The 25,592-nt window shown below is 36.1% G+C and overlaps 1 protein-coding gene across 1 annotated transcript; it reads left to right on the forward strand.

Moving 5' to 3' along the window:
• Positions 1 to 2,956: 2,956 nt before the first annotated feature.
• dcst1 (DC-STAMP domain containing 1) lies at positions 2,957 to 24,497 on the forward strand. Its single transcript, XM_066721145.1, has 16 exons — positions 2,957 to 3,008; positions 3,605 to 3,730; positions 3,962 to 4,036; positions 7,799 to 7,927; positions 8,296 to 8,435; positions 8,862 to 9,033; positions 10,384 to 10,527; positions 11,025 to 11,146; positions 13,824 to 13,981; positions 16,191 to 16,290; positions 17,407 to 17,502; positions 19,625 to 19,751; positions 21,255 to 21,371; positions 21,634 to 21,776; positions 22,106 to 22,213; positions 24,079 to 24,497. Exons 1-16 carry the CDS (start codon positions 2,957 to 2,959, stop codon positions 24,313 to 24,315), a joined length of 2,046 nt encoding a protein of 681 aa, XP_066577242.1. The 3' UTR covers positions 24,316 to 24,497.
• Positions 24,498 to 25,592: the final 1,095 nt, after the last annotated feature.

Genomic DNA, 25,592 nt, shown 5'->3' on the forward strand with positions numbered 1-25,592 from the left:
TGCACCATTTTCTATTTGTGCAGCTGCTAGAAATACGCGTCTGCACTGGAAATGAGCTGCTTCACGCGCTGATGCAGGAGTTTCTGTGAACACAAGCTGTGGCACCGTGAGCCCTTCCTCCCTGCTCGTTTGTTCGCACTTTTATATTTTGCAGGCGAGGCTGAAATATGTCCACCCGTCAGACGATCCGCAGTTTAGCTGTTTATTTACAGACATCAGGAACACAAAGCGAATGCGTGTGTTTTTGAGGAGTACAAAGTGACGTTATTGACCCAGTGCAGACGTACATAGTGACATCCGGACAGGGATGCGAGCAATCAATCAGCTAAATAGCTAACGTGAAAAAGAGCTCTATAGAACTCCCATATTAATACGTTACATCCTATTGGCTGATAACCAGGAAGGGCTGCTGCTTCCACACAATAACAAGCGCTGAGTGCAACAACTTTAGGATACTTGAACCCTAGACGCCAATATAAATAAATAAATAAAATAATAAAACTAGAATGCTAATGCTAATGCTAAACTTTGTCTTCATGTGAAAGTATGTTTGAGTATAATAAGCAGTATGTTTCACTGTACATATAGTAGTGTACACTACAGTATAGTATAATAGTGTAATATGGTATATAACAGTGTATTATAGTAAGCATTGTACTGTAGTAATATTTATAATACATCACATTAATTCAGTATACTATAGTATACAACACTACCATAGTATGTATTGTACAACTGTAGTATATTACAAGGCACTACAGTATTCAATAGTGTACTATAGTATATCACAAGCTACTATAGTATACTGTAGTATAATAGTGTTTTATGGTATAAAAAAGTATAATACAGTATGAGTTGTACTGCTTTAGTAATTACTATAATAAATCACAAGGTAATACAGTATACTATAGTATAAGACACTACCATAGTATTTGTTGTAGAACTGTAGTACTGTAGTATTTGTTATATTATAGTATATGACAAGGTGCTACAGTATATATATATATAGTCATATGTTTAGGTTGCATTTATAATTGACAATGAAAAAATGATATGAAATGTTATGGGACACTATATAAAGTTGTTTGATTTGTTATTATTATTAAGTTGACTTTGTAATATTAATTGCATAGTTAGTTAAAGAGCTGGCAAACTGTATGATTACGATCTGCTTATATTGACTTATTATGCATTTAAAAGACCGCTATCTACCAGTATACATTCAAAAGATTAAGCATTTCAAGTTATATTAAACACATGCATGCAATGCTAAACTATATTAACACAAAGCTCAATGGGATAATAGGGATTAATAGCAGGCTGACAGGCTCGTAGACTCGGCTGCACTTTTAAACAGCACCGCGCTCACATGTGCGCTAATAATCGGTACTAAAGTCCCGTATATACGAGTTTAATGTGCTGTTATTATTATTAGTTACCTTAGTGGAATACGTATTAGTATATAAAACAGTTAGCGAATGTCATTTAGTATGTAAGTAGTAGCAGTGAATAAATATTAGTATATAAAACAGTATTATACTGATATAATACAGTATTGTATGTGGATATCGTCTGGTTAAAGATTCTTTAATGCAGGTAAAATCATAGAGAACATGCTGTATTATAGGGAATGAGCAGAGATATGTCGGCTTTTTCTAACCAAGTCTCGTAGCGCAGTTAACAAGACTTAATAATATGGAATAATAACATGACAAATAATCCGTATTAAAGCCCCGTATGCACACATTGAATGTAGTATAATTATTATTAGTAGTAGCAGTGGTATAAGTATTATAATTATACAGTATTTAATACAGAAATCAATAACACAACTGTGACCGCAGTGCAAATCAAAATGCAGCGCGCAGGCGCAGGGTATACCAGAGACAGAGGAGGAATCGAATGATGGGAATCGAGACCGCTGATTGGCTACTGCCTGGACCTTAATTTGCATATTCAACGCTGATTGGCTGCCGGTCTGTCAGTTGGTCTGTCTGCGCGAGAATCCCTTCCTCAAGGCAATGAGATTTTTGGGGTTTTTAATCGATCAGATCTCAATAAATATCGATCCAGCCGCACAAACAGCACCAGCAACCTGACCGGCATCACAATGAGCCTCTGTGTGAATCTGGTGTCTGTACGTTAAGAACTGCAGGAGGAGTAGCAGTCCGGACGAACGGAATAATAATAATAATAATAATAAAGCTTTTGTAAGAGAACAAGACCCTGCATGTTTTCACATGCAGACTAATTAGTGTCATTACATGCATTACATTCATATACAGTGTAGAATATACAGAATATAAATGCATTGAATAGTCCGATGTAGCAACAATCACTTTTGCTTGGTAGAACTCCTAGCGAATTAATTGTGTTAATTATGTATTATATTTCATATTATTGTGCACATCAAATCTAGTTTAACCACTTCCTCTGCTGGGATTATACATGTATACATAAATAGAGGCTACATACAGCTATTCATACTAATATTAATATACATACCTGATCAAACGCAGTGCTTAATATTTGTACCTAAATTCCATGTATTTACCGCTAACACGTAGCTATCCCTTATACAAAACCGATTTTTACGTTAAAAGTACCTGTTGTATTGTTTTAAAAAACAACAACAGCAATGTTGCTTAGCAACAGTTTCTTCTTTAAAACCCACTTGAACATTTACATTATAAAATCTTATAATAGAGCCTAAACAATATATAAGTACGTTAACATATAACGTCGTAAACATGGCATTGCTAAAATATGCATTTACAAACTGTGATTAGGCCTTTTATATATCTTAACTGTCGTTGTCACTTACTGGCCTTTAATGTTTGCTGTCGCGCTCTGCTGCTATCATAATTCCTGGCCTGTCGCGGAATACAAGTATTGCATATCGAGACTGAAACTGAATTGCACTACAGAAATAGCACGAAGTGATCACTCCTAGAAAATGGATAACACAAGAGACACTGGCAAAAAGAAAACTAAACCACCGCACACAAGTAAGTTTTTTTTTTTTAACTATTGATTCTAAACGTGAATAGATTGATGACCCTCAGCTGTATCCTTGAGTTAATCTGAACAAAATGCAGTCATTTCTGTTTTAAAATGAACGATGGCTTGATAAGTGGCATTTAGGTGAGGCTGTTCAATGTTGAGGACTGAAATACAAGCTACAAAGCCTAGTTCCAAAAAGTGCAAGGCACTATTAATGTAGAACATGACTTCTGACAATAAATTAAGCCAAATTGCATGTGTAGGTCAAAGTATTGATTTGATAAAGGCTTATGTTACATCATGTTTATCCACCAATGTATTTCTGCTTCTTAAAAACACTTAATACATAAATCAATTAACTGTTGTTGGGATACCAATTTAAGTAAATGTATTAGAACTTCTTGCAGTTACCCAGCAGTACTATTACTTCACCTAAAACAATTCCTGCATACATTTTTTGAAACGTGTTTTTAAAGGGTTTCTACACTTGGTTCTTTAGACTGGCATAATAAATCAGCAAATGTATTTAAAGCCATTATTAGCTTGCAGCTTACAAAGTTAGTGTCATGATTAAGATTACACAGGTTTTGTCTCTCCTCAGCTGTGCAGTACATGTGTGATCGAGTTCTCCCGAACTTTGCCAAACACTTTCTTTGCAGTGGACCCCAGGAGTTTCCCTTCACCAAATTTTTCCTGGGTGCAGGCTTTGGTGCCATCTATGGTATAGGTAAGATACAACCATGATACTAACATTGCTATTGTTACTTGAATCTTACTTTGCATACTTTCTTTCGTTTCTGCCTTTATACTTTGTGCACCACCCACTTTAAAACAAAGGCAATATCAAAATGTGTACACACACAGATACTATATAAAACAAAAACACAGAAACAATAGCTATCACAACATCAAAATGGGATAGCACAGCTCAGTGCGCACTGGTCTTTTTTTCATTTAGGACTGTATTATGGACTTCTTCACAAGATTCCAATGTATGAGGAATACAGAATCCCTGTGGCCTGTGCATTCATAGGTGAGTTATGCCGTTGTAAACAAACAGATATTTAAACATTGTTTTTGTTGCAGAGCCATGTATGTTTGTTAATCAGTCTTTGTCTGCTTTGGATTATAGGCCTCTTTGGCTTGCTTGAATGTCATCTTATCTAGACTGAAGTGAAAAGCACACAGTAGATTGATCTATTGTGGTGCACTGGTTTTTAACACTATTGATTGTTTTCTTATAGTCACTTTCTCTGTGATTTATGATTCATGCTGAGGTGGCCAAATCACTATTATGTGTGTTAGTCCGATGGTCTATCAATAGGTTATGGTGGCCTACATTTTTAATTAATGAAAATTAAAGAAACATTAAAGAAAGACCGATATATACAAAACCGATATATACAATTGTAAAGTGGCAAAAAGATCTTAAAAACAAAGTGACAAACATGCCATGTACATAAAAGAGCTAGTCTTTTTTCAACATTCAACACCCACATATTTGTAAATTAAACTTGACAGGTCAAGTGAAACTTTGTGCCCTATGGCTAGAAAAAAAACAGCTGGGAGGCCAAGGCTGCAGCCACTGACAACCCCCACCCCCCTACAGGGGGGAATCCTTTATCTGCATGATACTGTCTTACAGTTTCTCTCCCAGCCTGAATTTCCTGGTGTTTTATGACTTTAACTCAATTCACTTTTATTTATCTATTTATTTCATCTCATTATTTTTCCATAGGTATTTTTGACACACCTCAGAAACAATTCTTCATCCTCTCTCATTACCCAATCAATATTACCCCCAGAAAACCTGTGTTCTGAAAGCGGCAGCACAAAACAAATTCCTTCTTCAGCTACCCAAGCATCAACAGCTTTCTGCATTTCCTCAAACCTTCAAACCTTTCCTATTCCTCACTAAACAGTTGTCCAAGTTATTTATCGACATATGTCATACATATATCATACTGTTATACTATATAATTATTTTATTATATCTAACGATTCACAAATCTAAGAAACCTTCAATGAGCAATTGCTGTTTCCCCAGATTCCTGTTTATATATATATATATATTATATATATATATATATATATATATTTATATATTTGCTCTAATACATTAAATTCATATATTATTTATTTGTAACCCCCAGTTCCAATTCTAATATATTTTCCCTCTATATTATCCTTCTATTTCTTGTTTTTAAACCAACTCCTCTGATCGTATGGCCTACCATTCCAATCCTTTTCATACTCCCTTAACAGATAATCCACCACTGATTCATCCTCCCCAGTTTGACATCGTGTCCCAGTCTTTTCCCGTATTACCACGTAATACTCTGTTAAAAAGTACAATGACAGTTGCTACTATTCTGTCAGCTGCAAAATATGCAATCCACCTCAGACCCGTGCTACACGAGTAACACCTTGATGATTTAACAATGACAGCTGTAATTACCCTAGCACCCACCCCCCAAACCCATATTACCCAAATAACAATTTGTTGATATAATACGCATATTACATCAACAAGCTATGAACTGTAGTCTTACTGCAAGGAAAACAAAAAAACTCACATTCCAGTGTGTATCCCAACTGCAGTGCCCGAACCGCACACTGCAGCGGATACAATGGCTGCCACATGACCTTGCTAATTCCTACAGGATTTTGGCGCCCAGGGCAAAAGCCCTAAAACCTGGGACCTTTTAACTTGGAAACACAGAAAATCTCTCTAGACTTATTCCACTTTTTATTCTTGATAGTGGGACAGTGCCCCCGGTGACTATTGATACCCGTACAGAACACTAATTTACAGGGTGGTATTTAAAATCTTGTTCTGAACTGGCACCAAAGCCCAGGACACAGAAGCCACCATCCTGTTCATGACACCAACTGATGAGTCGCAGAAATCCAGATAGAGATGCACCTCCAATTAAAAGGTTTTTATTACAAGCAGTTGCATGGAAGAGGTTCAAGAACAGTCTTACAAACTACAGTTACTTTTATGCAGACCAGACAGGAGAGAAAGTTAAAATGCTCACATGTCTCCTGATGAGTGGAAGTTTGGTTTGGAAGACCCATATATGGCTGAACTGGGAACATGAAGGCATAGGTAATTGTTTAATATAAGGGGCGTTTGTACAATGTATCAAGCCAAAATTGCTGGTAAAAACTATAGCACAGTACTGTAGCACAGTAAGACCGTGAAACAGTGACCTTGTTCACAAAGGGAAAGAAATGCAGTTCTTCAATCATGTAACAATACAATGTTATGCCTAGATAAACAGCCCATGTATACATTGTGTAAATAAACTACACATTGTTAAACAATTGTTTTCATGACTATTCTGATTTCCTCCATTGACTTCCAGCAAAGCAGCTCCAGAGTTAGCACCCCCGTGACGTCATGGCATATTTTTCGATCTCTGATTACTGAGAACATGAAAAACTTGGACATGAAAAACTCACTCCACATAATACGTTTCTACTTATAGAATAACTTGAGAAATTATGGATTTTCGGTGGAGTTCTGGTTTAAATCACAAACTAAAAACAGCAGTGCATTCAAAATATATGTGCCTTACCTTTACTTGAATATTATTTATTATTACTTATTTTTTATTCAATTATTTTAGCTGGTTAAGACATTTGCAAAATCAGCTGTCACAGCTAATAAACTAATAAACTGCCAATCAGAATGTAGTATTCAGTATATATGTCATCCACACATATGACTACAGCAGTGTATACAATCTGTCTGCCCTGGAAACTGTTCTGGAATCTCATCTCTAAAGGGGAAGAATATGGCTGGTTAGTGAAACTAGAAACTTTTTATAGACAAACAAATACAAGGCCCTGGAGCTCTCAACATCACATGCCGAGAACTGGGGGTTCATGATTAAACAGTTTTTTTTTTAATTGACCCAAAAAACTTTGGACTCTGGTCATGTGTTAAATCCCAGGTGGAGGACACTGCTGTTGTACCCTTGAGCAAGTTACCCTACCTAGAATGCTCCAGTAAAAACCCAGCTGTATAAATGGATAATTCTATGTACAAATTTGATATATTGTAACAATTGTATGTCACCCTGCATGAGGGTGTTTGCTAACAAATATAATAATAATATTCAAATAAATAATATATTGTTTTGTGCATCCGGTAACCTGTAATGTTGCACACTTTCTAGTACATTCTGTACCTTAACTAGTGTGATAAGCTCTCACTCTTCACACGTCACAGTTTCATTCCATCTTGCAGTAAAGTTAACCCCTCATTAATTCCTCCTGTTAGCAAATGTATAAACCTTCTATGTATTAGCTAAATAGCAAAAACTCTATTAACGATTTGGTATAAATTTATACAAAATTAAATAGTAACACCCTTACGCACACCCTTGAACATTCAAGCCACTATGTCCTGTACATCCTGTATCATCTTCACTCCTCTCCCCCTCCTTTAATATTAACCCTTCAAAAGTAATAATCAATGAGTAATGATTACATTTTTTGAATAAGACAATTTTTTGATAACCAATCAGAAGGTTAACATTTTTAAGTTTATCAAATGGAAAAAGTAATAACAGGGTGGCAATAGTACATTTTGTAGATTGTATTGAACTTATTGTATTTTTCTAAAAATTTTCTGTGGTTGCACTTAGTATGTTAAAACATTACGACTCCTCAGTGTCTGTCTTTCTGTCAGTGTGTGGTTGTAAATACATACAATGACTGTCTTTCACACAATGTGTTCTTTGTAAATATCTGTAAATCTGTGTGCAATTTTGTGCACCTGCAGGTCTGTGTGCACTGTGCTGTGCTGTCTCTGCCTATCTCCGGTGCTCAATTCTGCTCATACTTCCTAGCATGCTTGGTACTCAAGGTCGGGCCTACGTTATGGTGTTTGTCCTAGCATGCCTCTACCAAGGTAAAACATTGGAATTTCCTTTAATAATGTGTTAACATACAAAATAAGAGCTACATGTCATTGCTGTCCTGAAAATGCTTAACATTCACTTAAAATCTGAGGTTCTATCCATCATCCTAACCCTCATTTCCACCAAAGATATATGCACATGTGGATGTGTAATGGAAATGCATGCCAATGATGCAGTTTTATTTTGAAAATGTGTGAAACCATTAACTGTATCAACTAAGCTAATGATCAAATAAGATTTGAGAATACAACAGATACAGCACAGGTGAGAGCTAATGTAAGATTTGTATTTTTATTTAAAATGTTCAGGTTTCAAACTTATTTAGACCATATGTTTTTTTTTTTCGTTGACTTGACAGGTCCTGTCTCAAACATCCACCGTAATGTCCAGGACATTGCATTCTCCATGGGCTGTAACATTGAGCTACAAATCAACCACAGCAAAGTCATGTGGAAGGTCATGATAGACCCTTTCAAGAAGGTGGTGCAAGACATAGTGGTATGTGACGAGCATATACATTTCCTGCTATCAACTGAGGAAATTCTGAAACCACCAGGATAGCAACAATGCCCATTTATTTCTCTAATGAAAAAAAAAACATTTTCATTTTCATAAAGAATCTTCCTCTCGTAAGCCCATTATTGTCTAATAGCACAAAGAATTTGTCATTGTGTGTTCCATGAGATACCCTATACTGGTTTGCTACTCAGGTTCCTATAGCAAATGTTAATGTATCTGGATACCATAGGCAATTGCAAATAAATTAGGCTAATATTTCCAATTCTTTTTGAATGCCAGACACGTGTGTAGAGATCTGCAATGCGTGAAAACAAGCTTGTATCCATGTACATTTTTTGCAAAGTTTTAGATCCAGGGTTGTGATGATCTGTATTGTGTTTTTCTGATTTTACCATCGGGCCTAAGGATGAGAAGAAGAAGTTTGAACAGGAGGCTCAGGCTGTAAAGAAGACGTTCCAGGATATCAGGGAGCAGGTGATGGGGGAGTATGGGTACAGCAACTTTCACATAGAACCTGTGCTGAGGAGCAAGAGCACCCAGGAAATGTTTGCAGCTAAAACCATGCTGCGCTGTGATTGTGAGTACAGTGCATTTCTCAATATTGGAAGAAAAACAAAACATTTTAAAGGAACTCAACACTAAACACACTACTGTGTAACAAAAAAGAAAATACTGTCTCTACCTTACTGTTTCAATTACATTCAGTCATAGTATAATAGTATGTTCCAAATATATGTTAATATGTCAATTCAGAGCAGTTACAGAAGTATCCTACTGAGACATGGAGCTGGTTTTGGTGGCTCCCTATATAGACTGCAGTGTGAATGTTAATTCCAGGTTCAAACTGGTCTTGTACAGATATGATATACTGAAGTTGGGTACAGACTGGTTGCATTTCCAGTATAAGAATAGCATAGGACCCTAAATTAGATACTTAATTATGTCTGTGTGTCAAAGCAGTGTTCTGGTATCGGATGTGTAGGTTTTCAGGTGTTTTGGCAAAGATAACGATGTAATTTGGCAAATTTTATCTTAATTCCTTTTTCTTACCAAAGTCTTGAACACATCAAGTGTTTCTGTGAAGATTGTGTCTCCTTCACATACTTCCTTTGCAGGTCTTTATCTTGTCAGTGTCTTTGTGAGGTCTGTAAGGCAAAATAGTCAGCTGTGATCTTCACTAGAAAATAGTCCTTTATTTATTTCAATTTGAGTTAGAAAGAAAGACACTAGAAGGAGATTAGATGGCTGAGTTATTTTGAACACCTACACTCACTGTCTGTCTTTATATTGTTTGTAATCCTTTGTTATGTATGCTTGATTCAGATTGGATTACTATTTTGACTACATTTCTGATTCAGTCAATCAAGTCTGATTGGTCTAATTACTTTCAGGATGACACCTTCTCATTCTTGAATACTCAATGGCGGCGTCAGACCTACATTCCCACTTGTCCTCTGCCTATGCTGTGGTTCACACCTTTGTGGTTCTCTAACTAATGTCTCTTTGACTTTATCTTGGTCATTTAAAATATCAAATCAATGCATGTGTTCTCTCTGGTTGGTGCCCTGACAAATTGAAGAGAAGCATTCATTTACAAGGTGTTACTCCTTTTGTGAAAAAATTGTGTCTGTCTTCAAAGACATATGTATAGTTTTGTGTCATCAGGATAGCAGTGGAATGCCAGATGAAAGAGCTTTCTGGAACAATACTTCACAATATAGCTCTTGAAAAATGAGCAAATTTCACAATGATTTACCTACTGAGGTAGCAAAAAGTTATTTTGTGTAGATGTAATTTTTCACCTGTCATCAATCGCATATACAGTTCCTTTGCAAGGTCAACTTAATACTTTTCAAGTATTGCAAAATATATATTGATATGTTACATAAGCATAAATAACATTTCTCTCTCTATTTGTGGATTTCAGATGTGGTGGAGGAGGGAATGTACCGATGTAAGGCATGGTTCGATAAGAAGTGGCAGGCATGTATGCACACCATCTCCATCCCACTGCTTAACCACCTACTGTGCTTGCCAATGACCTTCAGCTTCCTTTGCAACATATTGAAGGGTAGATTCACCTACTGTTTTTCTATTGCTAATGTTTCACTTAAGTTCAGCTGTACTGTTTAACTCCTCTTTTTGACAATGCTCTATCTATAAGAAGTGTATAATTGTCTTGTCATGCTCCTCTTTCTCCCACAGTAGTGGAATGGCCTGCCTGTTGACTGACTCTCCTTTCCTTTGTTAACCTTGATTGCCTTTTTTCAAGATTCTAACATCACTTACCCAATGGCTTGCACCATATCCACTATTATAACTAAGAGAACAAATTACCATGTAATTTCATACCAGTCAACATAATATCAGATTTAAATGAATATCTAATATCTATTTAATAATGTATTGTAATTGTATATGAAAAGTGTGTACTTCAAAACTAAGTGAAAGCAAACAAGATGTTTCTCAGATAATTATGGACTGGAAATGGTACTTTGATCAGTCTGCTGTGCTTTCCATGATAGCCTTATTTAAGTAAGACTTATTGCAGTTTTGTTGTCTTTTCAGTGATGACTCCCTGGTGCAAAGACAAGATCCCAGTTGAAGGCAACTTTGGGCAGACCTATGACAAACTCAACTTCTCCATCGAGAGACTTGGGGATGATTTCAGCACCAGTGTGGTCATCACAGTAAGGCCTTCAACCCATATACCTGTGGAAATAGAGAATGCTAAATCATTTAGGGTTTTAAGGTTGTCCATTCTCCAAAGAAAATCACTGGAGATAGATGAATAGGCAGACACAGAAGTGCCCACTTTGGCACCACACACATTCATCACATTCCAGATTAGCAAGGCTGCAGAAATTACCTTACTGTAGAAAGGGTTTAATATGGAAAATAATAATTAATTCATAATGAATACATAAAGTTGTAGGTAGCTTGTTCCCTTTTTTTATAATGAACCCAGTAATAAATTGCTGCTGTCAACAAATATGTTAAGGATTCCACAGCAGTTTTGTTTTTTATTGAAACACAATCAGCACTGAATTAACTGCCTACAATTACATAAATAGGTGTCCAAAGCATCCTTATGCTGGTGATCTACACCGATCAGCCATAACATTATGACCACCTGCCTAATATTGTGTAGGTCCCCCTTTTGCTGCCAAAACAGCCCTGACCCATTGAGGCATGGACTCCACTAGACCTCTGAAGGTGTGCTGTGGTATCTGGCACCAAGACGTTAGCAGCAGATCCTTTAAGTCCTGTAAGTTGTGAGGTGGGGCCTCCATAGATCGGACTTGTTTGTCAAGCACATCCCACAGATGCTCAATTGGATTGAGATCTGGGGAATTTGGAGGCCAAGTCAACACCTTGAACTCATGATTCATCATGACCAGGCCACCTTCTTCCATTGCTCCGTGGTCCAGTTCTGATGCTCACGTGCCCATTGTAGGCGCTTTCGGCAGTAGACAGGGGTCAGCATGGGCACCCTGACTGGTCTGAAATTACGCAGCCCCATATGCAACAAACTGCGATGCACTGTGTGTTCTGACACCTTTCTATCAGAACCAGCATTCACTTTTTCAGCAATTTGAGCTACAGTAGCTCGTCTGTTGGATCGGACCACACGGGCCAGCCTTGGTTGCCCACGTGCATCACTTTTCCTTCCTTGGACCACTTTTGATAGGTACTGACCACTGCAGACCAGGAACACCCACAAGAGCTGCAGTTTTGGAGATGCTCTGACCCAGTCGTCTAGCCATCACAATTTGGCCCTTGTCAAAGTCGCTCAGATCCTTACGCTTGCCCATTTTTCCTGCTTCTAACACATCAACTTTGAGGACAAAATGTTCACTTGCTGCCTAATATATCCCACCCACTGACAGGTGCCATGATAACGAGATTATCAGTGTTATTCACTTCACCTGTCAGTGGTCATAATGTTGTGACTGATTGGTGTAGTTGTATAGTTTCATATGGAAATTCTCTCTTTAACTCTTTACACTCATAAGAACATAATAAAGTTTACAAACGAGAGGAGGCCATTCAACCCATTGTGTTCGTTTGATGTCCATTAATAACTAAGTGATCCAATGATCCTATCCAGTCTATTTTTAAAGGTTCCCAAATTTTCAGCTTCAACCACATCGTTTGTTCCAGATTGTGACGACTCAGCCACATTGTTTTCAACCCACCCTCAGATTAAGAAAATGCTGGTATTATTATAGCCAACATCATTTGTATATCACTGGAAACTAGAGACTTTCGAATGATACCAAGATTGTTAAGATTGTTAAGTTGCTGTGTAGAGATATTGACTTCTAGGTTCTAGAATTGCTATTTGTAATACATAAAATATAAATGATCATAACTACTTAAGTTTTTATCAACATTTCACCCAGTTTGTTTTAAAAGTTGTATTTTACTAGTACTTTAAATAAGTTTAAGAAACATTTAAGAATAAAAATCCTAAAATGTCATAATTCAAAATTCATAATTATGCTATTATTTATCTTGGAAAAAGGTGGTAGTGTTGCAATATAGTGTGTCTAAACATGGTCAACAAGGCAGAAACTGATTCTATATTTGTATGCTTTCATTGGAATGGTCCCACATGCCTGTGGCCCTTATAATGGAGAAATGGCCCTCTTGTGAATATTTTGTGGTAAAAATTCGTATTCCGCCTAGGCTATTATTTTTTTCACATTTACATTATTCCTTCATTTCTTATGGTATTTTCAACCAATAACTTCTCCACATCTCAATATGTGTGGCATTTCATCTTAAAACATTCAAAAAAAGATTTCCCATAGACTTGAATAGAGGAAAAAGGTCAAATTTTTTCTAAAAACACATTTTGTTTTTGTGAAAAAACTGGTAGTACTGTAATATAGTTTGTCTAATCTTGATCAACTATGCAGAATATTATAGTATAGGTTGTCTAGTTTTATTTTATATGTGTCACATACCTGTACTCCTTATAATGTCCATATTAAACACTTGCACATTTAAGAAGTCCAACCAGGTGAAAATGGGGCTGAGTGTAAAGAGTTAAGATGCTATCCTCTTTAAAAATGTGGAAAGATTGTGATTTGTTTTAGTACTTTTACATCAAAGTATGATCTTGTATCATCATCTAAAACCTCTATGCCTAATTCATGTGTTTCTAGCATTAGTGTATTATGCTACTGTACTGTTTGCTGTAAATGTATAATTTCATATTTTGATGAGCTTGAGGGGGTCAGGTGGTAGGATGTTATGAGAAAAATATTGTAATGAGTGTTTGTTGTCTGTTTGTCATAATCAAGAATGTTTTTGCACAACTACTGTGGCCAGCTTGTTTAAAATGAATTGATTATACAGAAAACAGAGCAGCAGACTGTGGTGGGAGATCAGATCTCACAGTCTCAGATCACAGAAGAGTTAAGGGCAGCATTCCAGAAGAATATGATTCTTCTAGACCGCTTTGTGGATATTATTCAGATCCTCCTCTCCTGTAGCTTCGTCTGCATCTTCCTCTCGTAAGTCCATTGAGCCTCCGTTTTATACAGGCAATATTTACTTATTGTCTAATAGCAAAACAGAACTGATGTATAGTAATCACTAGGGCATTGTATTTTTCTCAACTTGTATTGTAACCTATATTTTAAGTGTTATCCTTAAGGCATCAGTGTAGCTAATCAGCATAAACAAATGTATAGAGCAGTGATTCCCATCCTGTGGGCTGCGGCCGCAAACATTTTTTTAAATGCTTTTAAAATAGGAATAAAATTTTAGGAAAAAAAATAATAATAATTAGGCCTGTCTTGGAAGGTTCGAAGGTTCCTTCGGTATCCAGACCTTCAGAGGGTTTGAAGGTTTGTCATGTGAAAATCACATCATTTTTTCTTTCTCTTGTTGATAGAAATTGGCTGTATTCGAAACCGCATACTACCCATACTACACGTACTACATATCACCATTTCACATTACTGATGTATTGGTAGTATGCGGTTTCAAATACAGCCATTGACTTCAGATGTCACTCGTAGTGTATCTACATTAAAACATTTGATTGGTATAATGCCCATTACTTAAATAAAAGTTGTGAAATATAACAAATTTAAAAACCGTTGTGTCAGCAGGTATTGGACCAGATTACATTTAAACAATGTATTTTGAAAATGTACGATTACACTGATAATTTAACTATTTTTTTCTTCTGAAAGAGTACTATCCCCCATCTATCAGCATGCATGTGGACCACTCTGTGTTATTCTGCATTATTGTTTCTTTATCTGCCATCGTGCAAAGTGTTGTACAATATAATGCAAACATAAAAAAACTAAACAAATGTCTCGAAAAACTTCTGCTGTTTGGGATTTTTTGCTAAATGCAAAGAAGACACACAAAAAGTTGAAAGTAAGCTGTACAACTGAAAAGTGGTATATCACGGAGGAACTACCAATCTCCGGGATCATTTAATCAATGTAAATTTCAATTAGTATGCATAATTTATTAGGATTAATGGGTCAATTGCATCCAACTGAAAGCAGCGCACTAGAGATGATCCCGTGGTTAGTACGCAGTTCCGTACTAAGTTAATTGCAATTTACCCATTATTATAATTATTATTATTATTATTATTATTATTATATATTGAAAAATATATAATGTTGACACAAACTGTAGAAGGGAGTCTTTTTCTTTAGTTAAACCAAATATTAAGGTTACTGTGTTGCAGTGTTTTTCGTATTTACTACTTTCAGTATAGTTGTCTTTAATGTTACTGAACACTGGGGTTTATTCATCAAGGGTTTTACACCTTTTTAATACTGATTCGTTATTTCTGACACTATTTTCTCTATTGAATAAAATGCAAATTAAAGATAATATGCATACGTCACCACACATACAGTTTATTAAGAGTAAAGTGCTTTTACTGGAAGGTTAACGTTTCATGCAAGTTAAATCAATAGCCTACCTATATATAAACCGTGTGCTTGTAAAAATAAATTAAAACACGATTACTGTTCAACATAACACATTTTAAACTACAAGGGGATGTTTTATTTTGTTTATATGCATTAATTGTAAACAGAAAAGGATTTCATTCAATTCTATACACTTACTAGCTAATGTGACGTAATTGGCAAATTCTGCAAATGTATTTAATGTATTTAAATGTATTTAAAAATGAGTTTTTGAATGGATTTTGTGGGTAGTGGGCCTCAAAGATTTATGATGTTGATCAAGTGGGCCTTGGAATGGAAAAGGTTGGGTAGCCCTGGTATAGAGCAATTAGAATATCAACATAGATGCTGTAATTAATTAGATAACGAGAAATTAATAATAATTGTTTTGGTGCAATTTGATTAATTGGTGCATTTAAAGAATGGATGGATGTATGGACTTTGTCAAAATGCATTTAATTGAGCAAAAGCATGCAACACTATCTACCTGATGTACTGTACACCATAGATATATTTTATTTTACACATCTGCAATGTATTTAGTTTTAATCAAAAGACAATAACAGAATCTGCACTCTGTGGTAGTGTGAAATATTTAAAAACATTTTAAATGGATTTTAATACTGTGAAAAAATAAAATACAAAACACACAAAATGCAGCTTCAGTGAAGCATTTAAATAGATCTGGAAATTGTAATGAAATTACCCAAAAATATTAGAACATAATGGCTGAAATCACAAAACATTAAATATTTCACTCTTCTCTCTTGTTTGGCAGAGCATTTAGTTATGCAAGGAACTACAATCGAGACATTTGCTTTGACAATATGTACATCACCACTTACTTCAGGCAGATTGATGCTCGAAGGAGAAAACTGGTAAGCCGTAACAAGCTTTTATTTTTTAAAGGGTTTTACAAATCATTTGATGTATAACTCTTACTTATATAAAAAGAATACTGGCAGCAGCTACAAGGGTACATCTCAGAGATTAAAAAAAGACTATTCAATTGAATTAAAGCAAAACGTGGGAAGAAGTTTGCTTTTTTGATAGCTGACGTGCAAAACAACCTGTGTCACTTAGAATTAGAATTAACAGATTAAATAATAATTAATTGGTTATTAACAGTTCCAATGTAATGTATTTGTATTTCTTGATTAGTTAGTCTCTCTTACTTTTTGTTATAAAGATTGTTTATTTAGGCAGATGTCCACAGGTATTCATGTTGTATGTGGTATAACATATAACCCCTACTAACAATTGAAGTACATCCACACATTCAAATTACTAGGCATGAAATTGTGGTATCTGGGGAGCATGATGTGTTGGGTAGGGAAGCCCCTGAGTCTGATTGCTGGTATACGTTCTTTAGGGGACGCTGTAGATGGGTTGACTGCTGAGGCAGTCTGCTGGTCACCTGTCTGCTTACAGTGTCAAAGGGATTGGCGTTCTCGTGGTCAGTAGAGCAAGCGGGTCGTTTTTGGTCAAGTTCCTCGTCCAGTATTGGGTCGGTAGTCGTGTCAGTCAAAAAGAATTACTGTGGTTAGCGTTCGGAGATGACTTGTCTTTTTATTATTAACATTTACTTTACTTCACTGAAGACTTATTTCAACTCTACACTAAGCATTCATTCAGTATGTTATAGTGAGCACATTGTGAGTACTTTACTCTATCATACAAATTAAACTATTCGTGATTTTACTACATTTAGGGTTAAAATTTATTCTTGCATCATTACAGGAGAAATAAATTGGAAAAGTGCAAAAATGTTGATAACAAGTTTTTGGGGAAGAATAATGTACAATCTTACAATGCTCTGAGAATTCAAAGATATTAAATTACATTTTAAAATTATTATTAGCTATATAAAGCTTAGTGATGAAAACTGACACTGAAATTGTTCAGGAAATCCATTCAGAGGAGGACATACAGTGGTCTTGCTCTCTAAATCAGCCAGGCAATGCCTTTCATAATTCAGTTCTTCTTTTTTCCAGGAAAAGCGCTACCTCCTTCCACTAAAGAAAGCTGAACATGCAGACTTCATCTTTCCCTGGAGCCTCAAAATGCACCCCAGTGAGCTCAGAATATGTGTACGTTCTTTACTGTATCTTCTTAATCTGATTTAAAGGGCAAGACTGTAAAGATAGTGGATATAAAAATATATTCCCATAATCTTTCAAAGTTTAACGTTAATCCTCTCTCAAAGTGTAAAATGTTATTAATGTACTCTGAACTGCCCTTCAAATTGTAATGCCATTGAGATGACTTAATTCTCAAAGTCATCCTCACAGAAACAAGTAATTGTTCACATTGCATTTTGCATACAGAAACTCCTGTCCTCCAGTGTAGTCAGGTCCAGTATATATATATTCTGGGATGGGCAAAGATACATCAAAATGTGTTTAAAATAAGACACCAAATACCTTAATTTTAAGTGTATCAAAATAAACTACAAAATACAGCAGCCACAACATGTATCAAAATAAACTACTGTATTTTTGTATTTTAAAAATACTAAAAATACTTTTACAAGGGAGCATGAAATCACTTGGCAAACCTTCCTTCTATCGGCCTATTTGATCAATCCCTTCACCAATAAACTGACTCAGCTGATTAAGTAGACAATGTTTGATAGCAACAGCTTTCCTCTGCCTAACGAGTCGTGCGATAAATCTGACATATGCAACCAGTTAACAGATCAAATATTCACACATCCGTGTGATCACCCAGATGAAGGTTAGTTTTAACCAACAGCTTAATGTTTAACTAACAGTTTGCTAATGACTCCTAATTGTATCCTAATTCAGGTACTTGGTGTTTGGTAAGGAAGGGCCTACTTTTTATCAGCAACACTGACTCAATGACAAACAAGTCATTCATAAGAAGACAACTGATGGCACCTTTATTCATAGCAACTAGTTTCTAAGTAATTAATCATTTGATTGTTAAACATAAATATAATAAATTATGTGTCAGGCAGTCATTCATGCAATGGTATGCAAAATCATGATCCTACTAAACAGCTACTTCAATTAGGGTACAATCATTTAGCATTCAATTATTTATTTATCAATCTTTGGACACCTATTTGGAGGTTGAAAACAAACATTTTAACACTTTGTCAACAATTATTCAATGATCAATATGTTTTGATTTTAAATGTAGCCAGAAACGTAATCAGAAAGTAGCAACAGAGCTTGCCAAGGAGTGGTGGATGGGTTGACAACCTGCTCTTTAATGGCTTTGCAGCACAATATTGTTAATGACAATAAGGCACATGTGTGTGCATTTAACAAGTTACACCATTTCAAGGCATTATAATGTAATATTGTACAACACTGAAACGTTTATATTTTTTTCGTGCACAACCAACAAAAACTTAACATAGGCTGAAAGTAGCAAGCTAACCTTAACTGTGAGGGCTGCTACTTGGGTCAAATGGTTAGCTTGAACATTACGTAAATTGGTAAACGATTTTGCCTAGGCTACTAAAATGAACACCAAAACTTAACATGAACTGTTAAAAATTTTAGCATTTTATGCTGGCAACCTACACATTTCTCACCTTGACCTTCTTCTTCGGGTTTGGATCAATTTTCTGTTCTGATCTCAACAAGTCTGGGCAAGTAGGCACCAATCAGAGGCAGCATTTTTATGATGTCATCATGTAGACTTCTCACAAAGTATTTTACAGTATTTTTAAACTACAAAATACAAAACACTAAAGTATTTTGATACAAAATATGAAGCCATTTCCATCAACCCTATCAAATACACATTTCTAAATCCTATTTTGTATTTGAAATACGTATTTTAAATACATGTATCATAAATACTGCCCATCCCTGTATATATTGAGCAACCAACATTGTAATTTACATTTGTACTTCCCTCGCTGATGCTCCCTGGTGGCGAGAGGCCCTAGGCTACAGCCTATGTTAATCTTTAGTGGTTATTAAAAGTAAAAATAAATGTAGGCTTTAGAGTATACAACAAATACAAGGGAGCACAAGCAGTCATTTATATAACTCCAAAAAATGTACAACACAGGATGAAAGCTTTTGACATGAAAAAGATCAATCAAAATACCTAAAGTTGCTTCCATTTCTTTCCAGGATGTGTTCAATAATTGCAAGGCATTAACGTATGCAGTTGAGTGTATTGAGTGTATGTGTAAAAAGAGCTGATCTTGTATACTGATGTTTTCCATAGGGGTTAGGCATGCTGCAGGTCATCCCTTTGAGCTTCTTCACAGGAACCCTTTTGGCCATTGACTGGTTTCTTTACAGGATTTTTACCATCATCCGCACATATTCCTACACAGAGTACTCCCTCTCAAGTGAGTTAGAAAAAGCCAGCAGTGACTGAAACTGATAGGACATTGCTAAATTACGATAGTGTAATGTAGTGCTGAACTTTGATTATCCAGTTCGTTAAATCGTTAAACTATGTAGGGTATTGCAGCATTAACATGTACATGACTTTGAAGTTGCATGGGAGCATAGAAAGATAAAATACAACTGCTGAAAATTACAATATTAATTTATATTAATACACATTTCGGGAAGTTGGATATTAAATATTCTCAGACATGTTGGGTTCAGTAATCCTATAGTAACAAATAATTTGCTTCTTATTAATTGTATAATTAAATCCACTAGTATTCCATTTACTATTGGATAATCAAAGTAAGTTGATAATGAAAAGGTTCCTTTAGTTGTAGATTGGCAGTGTGACCCACTCAGCCAGCCTCCCAAAGCATAACAATGTGGAGGTGTCTGTCTGTCTTCCTGATGTGATTCACAAAAACAATGCTCTACTATATTCAAATTTAGGCAATACATTACAAAAATATTGCTTATGAATCAATTAAAAAGAAAGCAGTCAAGTTGATTCCTGCAGCTGGTTGCATAAAACTATATGCTTTGGACTATATTTGACAATTCAGCAGTCTAATGCAAGTTAGTCAGTTGCATAAAAATGTACACTGACCTAAAATGACAGCCTTCTCGCTGCCAGGCTAACTTAAAATATAAGTCCTGTATTTTTATGGAAACTGCTCTTGCCTGAGACTATGGCAACACTGTCACTGAACATTGATGTTTTAGAGAAGGGGCCACAAATATTTTTTTGTTTGTTTGTTTCAAGTGTCGTAGATTCCCAGAATGCATTGCATAATTGACTAAGTAAGACCAGTCTAAGGAAAGACTGTATAATTTTAGTATGACAATACTAGTATTCTAAGACAAGACTTAATCTATATTTATGCAATTAACCCCCGGTTTGGATTATCCTGCACAGCCAGGAGGAACTGAATCTGTTTAACCTAGAACAGACACAATTAGATGCACGTAGATGCATAAAGGAATTCAATAAATCAAAACGGCTTACTCCTTCACAATCATTAGTGAAACACAGATAAGAGAACATCTGTGGAAATTAAACGGAAATGCCTCTATTATTGTAGCAGTGCATACACTTACAGGTTAATTACATCCTCGTTTCAATTGGTTATCAGCCATTAAACAAGCTAGGTGAGTTATTTTGTTCTTATGTTCCTATGTCATGTGCACATCAATAAAAGTATTATTGGATCATAGTGGGCATATTTGGTCCACCTTTGTCATTAATATGTTTATATTTCTGTATATCTGTCACTGAAGAGAAAGTCTTAAACTGAAAATTGAAATATTTATTCAGAATAGCAAATAGCAGTCATGTTCCTCCAATTATGTTTTTTTTTTTTTTTTTTTGTCCAGTGAGTATATGAATCAAGATTAGACAGATTGTAAATGCAGAGGTAGCTTAGCTGTCAATATTACAGCTTGTGTTGTCTCTTTAGGTAGTCACCACATTGAGATCAATGTTGGGGGGCAGTCAATGATGGCTACCCTGCTAAGACAATCTATTGGAGCCCTCAACACCTCTGCTGCCATGGACCTGAACACCAACAATATGCGTATGTTTTTAATTCCATTGTTTCTATTTTGCAACTTACTTTGAAGGGTCATCCCATATTTTAAGTTTAAGTTTACTTGTGAAGATAAATTATTACATACAATTTTGCTGTTCTTTTGAAGTCTTTCGAGGGAGAGAAATTCTGCCTTGAAATAATACAATCCAGATCTGCTTCAGTGCAAATTATATTGTGGCCATGGCTGATGTCTTCTCAAGGTTTACTCTTGGGTTTGTGCTGTGAGAATTATTTTCCTGTTCTACAGACTGTCTACCCCAGCCTCACTGTCTGAGCCAGTCAGACTATTTGTGGAGCACATTGCCACTCCTGCTGATGATGCTGCTTTGCTGTGTTCAAGTCTATAGTAATCGACTGCGCAGAGTCATCGCCGCCTTCTTCTTTCCAAAGGTGAGTAAAATACTCAGTGATACTCAGGCTTTCCCTTTAGCAATGCTGCAGCAACTGAATCAGTGCTGAGGCCAGATGTCTGAGTCTCCAGGCATCACTCTGTGAACCTGGATTTGTACTCTGTATTACATTGCAGATTTGTCTCTGTGTTCTACTGCTTCAGTGCTCACTCTGGTAACTAATCTTTGAGGGCTTGCTATCTCTTATTACTGTAGTGTCACCGGTGCATTATAGCTCTGTAACAGCATGTGTCAGTCTCTGTCTCTGATTGGACGTTTGTATTTATCTCTTTCTGATTTGAACCGTCACCGTCCATACTTTTCTGGCAGCGTGAGAAGAGGCGCACACTGTTTCTGTACAATGGACAGATACGAAGACGGATATTCTACATAGAGATGCAGCGAAAGAGGCTCATGAGAAGGGCTGATAGGGCACGAGTGAGTATGAATGGGTCCACAACAGTAGTCCTATGAGCCATTTGTTTTTCTGTTTTTTTTAATTTGTTCTGATCTGATCTCTTATGTAGTCAATTTCACAAGTGGACCACTTTGACCATTTAGTTATTTAAAGAGACCTCTAATACCTGCTGGATCTGCATTTAATTAATGTGTCACATGCCCACCTTATCTGCTGGTTGGTTCTGTTGTATAATAGCTGCCATGCACCAACCCAGTAGGTGGTGTATAATAAGGTTCTTCCCAGGAACTTGAAGCTGAGGCACAAAAAGTAGGCAACCATAACAAAACGTGTATGTATGTATATGTATATTGTAGGATTTGCACCCTTGTTCTGTGCACTTTAAGTCTTTGTATTTTATCTTCTACACCTCTATTACAATTGACTATACTAGTTTGTGGTTTTGACAAGAACAATGCAATTGTCTGTTTCTTTATTTTGGGTTAAACAGTGGTCATAGTCTGGGTCACATAGCAAAAGTCTGGGTCACATAGGTTCAGTACACAAAGACGGTTCTCATACAAGCAAAAGTCAATCCACGGGCAACAATATACAAAGAACACAACCGACTTGTACCTCCTATACTCCCTCACCAAACCCCACCCCAATCTGCAACAGTTTTTGACATTATCCTGCTGAGTGACTGTGAAAGTCCAGCTGTATCTAGGGACCTTAGGTCTTTTAGGTGTCCTCCATTTTAACTTCCATGAAAAACTACAAGGTGCAATTATACTGGGTATGGGATTCTGAGGAGTTACGCTCTAATGTACTGCCCTTCCCGTACAACACCAATCACCTTACCACAATACAGTAAATACCCTGTTTAGTGCGCAGGATACGTTCCTAGCATATGTTGCCCTAACCAAAACAGCACTGTACGGGGTCATTATAACATCACATACATGGAAATGCGATTCTGATTTAGGTTATTTTTAACCTTAATATGAAAGGTACAGGTAATAATAGACATAGATTAATACAGTAATTAATGTTATTTTCCATTATTTTACAGTAATACGTATTAGTTTCCATTATGATGAGTTGGCTTAATGGCATGTTACATTGCGTTTGGCCATCCAACCATATGCTAAGCCTCCTTTCAATTTTTTCTAACAACGTGCTCCATGAACAAGTCAAGTTGATAATTTCATAACTCATAACAGAAGCTTTTTCTGGTCTACATTTTTAATAATGGTTCTAACATTTGATGTAGCCAAGTTAAAAGCAGCACTCACATCCACATGACAGTCACCAGCTTTCAACCACCTCAAAACTTGCAGGTTTTGCATCTCTTCAGTGGCTACCAGTAAGGCATATAATTTATTTTAAGATACATCTTGTATTAACCTAAAAAGCTCTGAATAATCTAACACCTATATGTTTAAAGAAGCTTTTAATCTTCCATGCCCCATGTGTGCATTAAGATCTGGAGACCAATGATTACTGGTTGTTCCAATGATGAGGCTGCGAGCAATGAATTTTAATTAGGAAATGTATAATTTACTTTTATTGTCAAATGAGTAATTATTGAAGTGTAAATACATGTTTGTTTAAAGTTTATGTGTGTGTTTTTATTTTGCTTCAAAATATATTTTGTTTAACAAATGCAAATTAAAAAGTCATGTGACATTAGGGTTGTAGTACAGTAGAGGATTAAATGCAGTCATGTAATCATGCTTTGAAAGTGACATGCCTCTTTAAATGATTAGATACAAAGTAATTAAATGTCTATGCAAGAGGTGTGACATACATTTTATATGTCTGGCATATGCCTGACTCGGAGTTTCTCACTTTTTGTTGTCTTCTCTCTTTCTGTGCATATCCTCCCTCTTTTGTTGTCTCTCAGGTGAACTCTTTGCTGTATTCTCTGTGCTGGAGGCTGGGGTGTCTGGGCAGACATTGCTGTGTGTGTGGGGAGAAACAGAAAGGGGAATGTGAGGAATGTCCTCTCCAGACCTGCAAGGCTGTGTACTGTGCCCAGTGCTGGAAGGACCTAGGAAGATTCTGTTTTGCCTGCACACCTTTCACTCAAAACATCTCTGGGGAGAACAATAGTGAAACAGACATTAAATACGCAGAGTAGACACACAGACAATCACACACACACACACACAGGCATCTGCAGTCCTGGACCAGGAGACCCATCTGATTTTACACACCAACACCCTTATGGTTCAGTTAAATCAGTTACTGGTCTAATTAGACTAAATTATCACTTTCTCATAATTATCAGTAGACTTTAGATGAAACATATAGAGATGATGAAAATCCCCTGTAATTCCATTAAAGACCCTTATTGCCATCTCTCTTGTTGTTATTACTATTTCTTACCAGATGCCCATTCTCGGAGTGACTGTTGCCGTCCGCCTCGGATGCTTAAACGTGGGTTTCGACGGTTAACGGTTTAGTATTATTAATACTAAATAGCAAATATGTAGTTATCTGGTGCTACACGTGTCCGTAAACGTCCGTCCCGCCCACCAAGGAAATATCTCCGCTTCTGAAAGCGAAGCTGTGAGCTTGACTTGTAGACAGACAGGGAAGAGATCAGAGACATTGTGTCGGAAGATATAATCTCAAGTGCCGTGTGCGATCACGAAGAATTTAGTTTTATTAGCAGTATGGAGTGAAATGCACGTACAGAAACAATGACTGATTACAGTTAATATCCGAGTGTATTAAAAACTTGGATTTCACAGGACCGGTGCAGTGCCTGACTAGTTAAAATAAACTGAAGGATAATAATGTTATTAATATTGTATGAACAGCTGGACGGTGTTTCAGGCTGTGTTGTGTGAATGGTGTGCAGGACAATCCGCAGAGACAGTCAGTGTGAAGGCGAGCACGATTCAGTTAACGTGTCCATTTACAAGATAAATGAATGAATAAATAAATACAGCAGATCTGGGTTTCCCTCTAAAATATTAAGGACTGGTTTAATAAATGCGTCCATAAGACGCGCACACTTTAGTTCAATTATAACCTGCTATATTGTAGCTGTAGTTGTTAATCGTTAAACGTTTGTATTTAGTTTCAACTGTAACTTGCCCTGGTTAAGGACGTTTGCTAAGTATATTATAAATAATACGGCAAAAAGCATTGTTTGCAGTTACAAATCTGCAGAAAGAGTAAAAAATGAAGGGAGTCACGTCACATTTAAAATACATATATACTAGCACAAATTATGATAATAATAATACTAAATAGCAAATATGTAGTTATTGTTGCACATGGAAACGTATTCTTATGGGGACGTGCTTGTCTGAATATAATGTTGTCTACACGTTTAGCTCTTCCTAACATCTCTGAACAGAAACGTGTATTTATTACTCTGTTTACAATCATGTAAAGCACAAATAA

Source organism: Amia ocellicauda, chromosome 14 (genome assembly GCF_036373705.1).
Source record: "Amia ocellicauda isolate fAmiCal2 chromosome 14, fAmiCal2.hap1, whole genome shotgun sequence".
Lineage (NCBI taxonomy): Eukaryota > Metazoa > Chordata > Actinopteri > Amiiformes > Amiidae > Amia > Amia ocellicauda.

What these genes read in the sequence shown, in the direction of transcription:
- dcst1 (XM_066721145.1), top strand. Translation starts at nt 2,957, where the DNA reads ATGGATAACACAAGAGACACTGGCAAAAAGAAAACTAAACCACCGCAC. An exon ending in AGGTGGTGCAAGACATAGTG is followed by an intron (nt 8,436 to 8,861) that starts GTATGTGACGAG and finishes ATCGGGCCTAAG; the next exon opens with GATGAGAAGAAGAAGTTTGA. An exon ending in CACAGAGTACTCCCTCTCAA is followed by an intron (nt 19,752 to 21,254) that starts GTGAGTTAGAAA and finishes TTGTCTCTTTAG; the next exon opens with GTAGTCACCACATTGAGATC.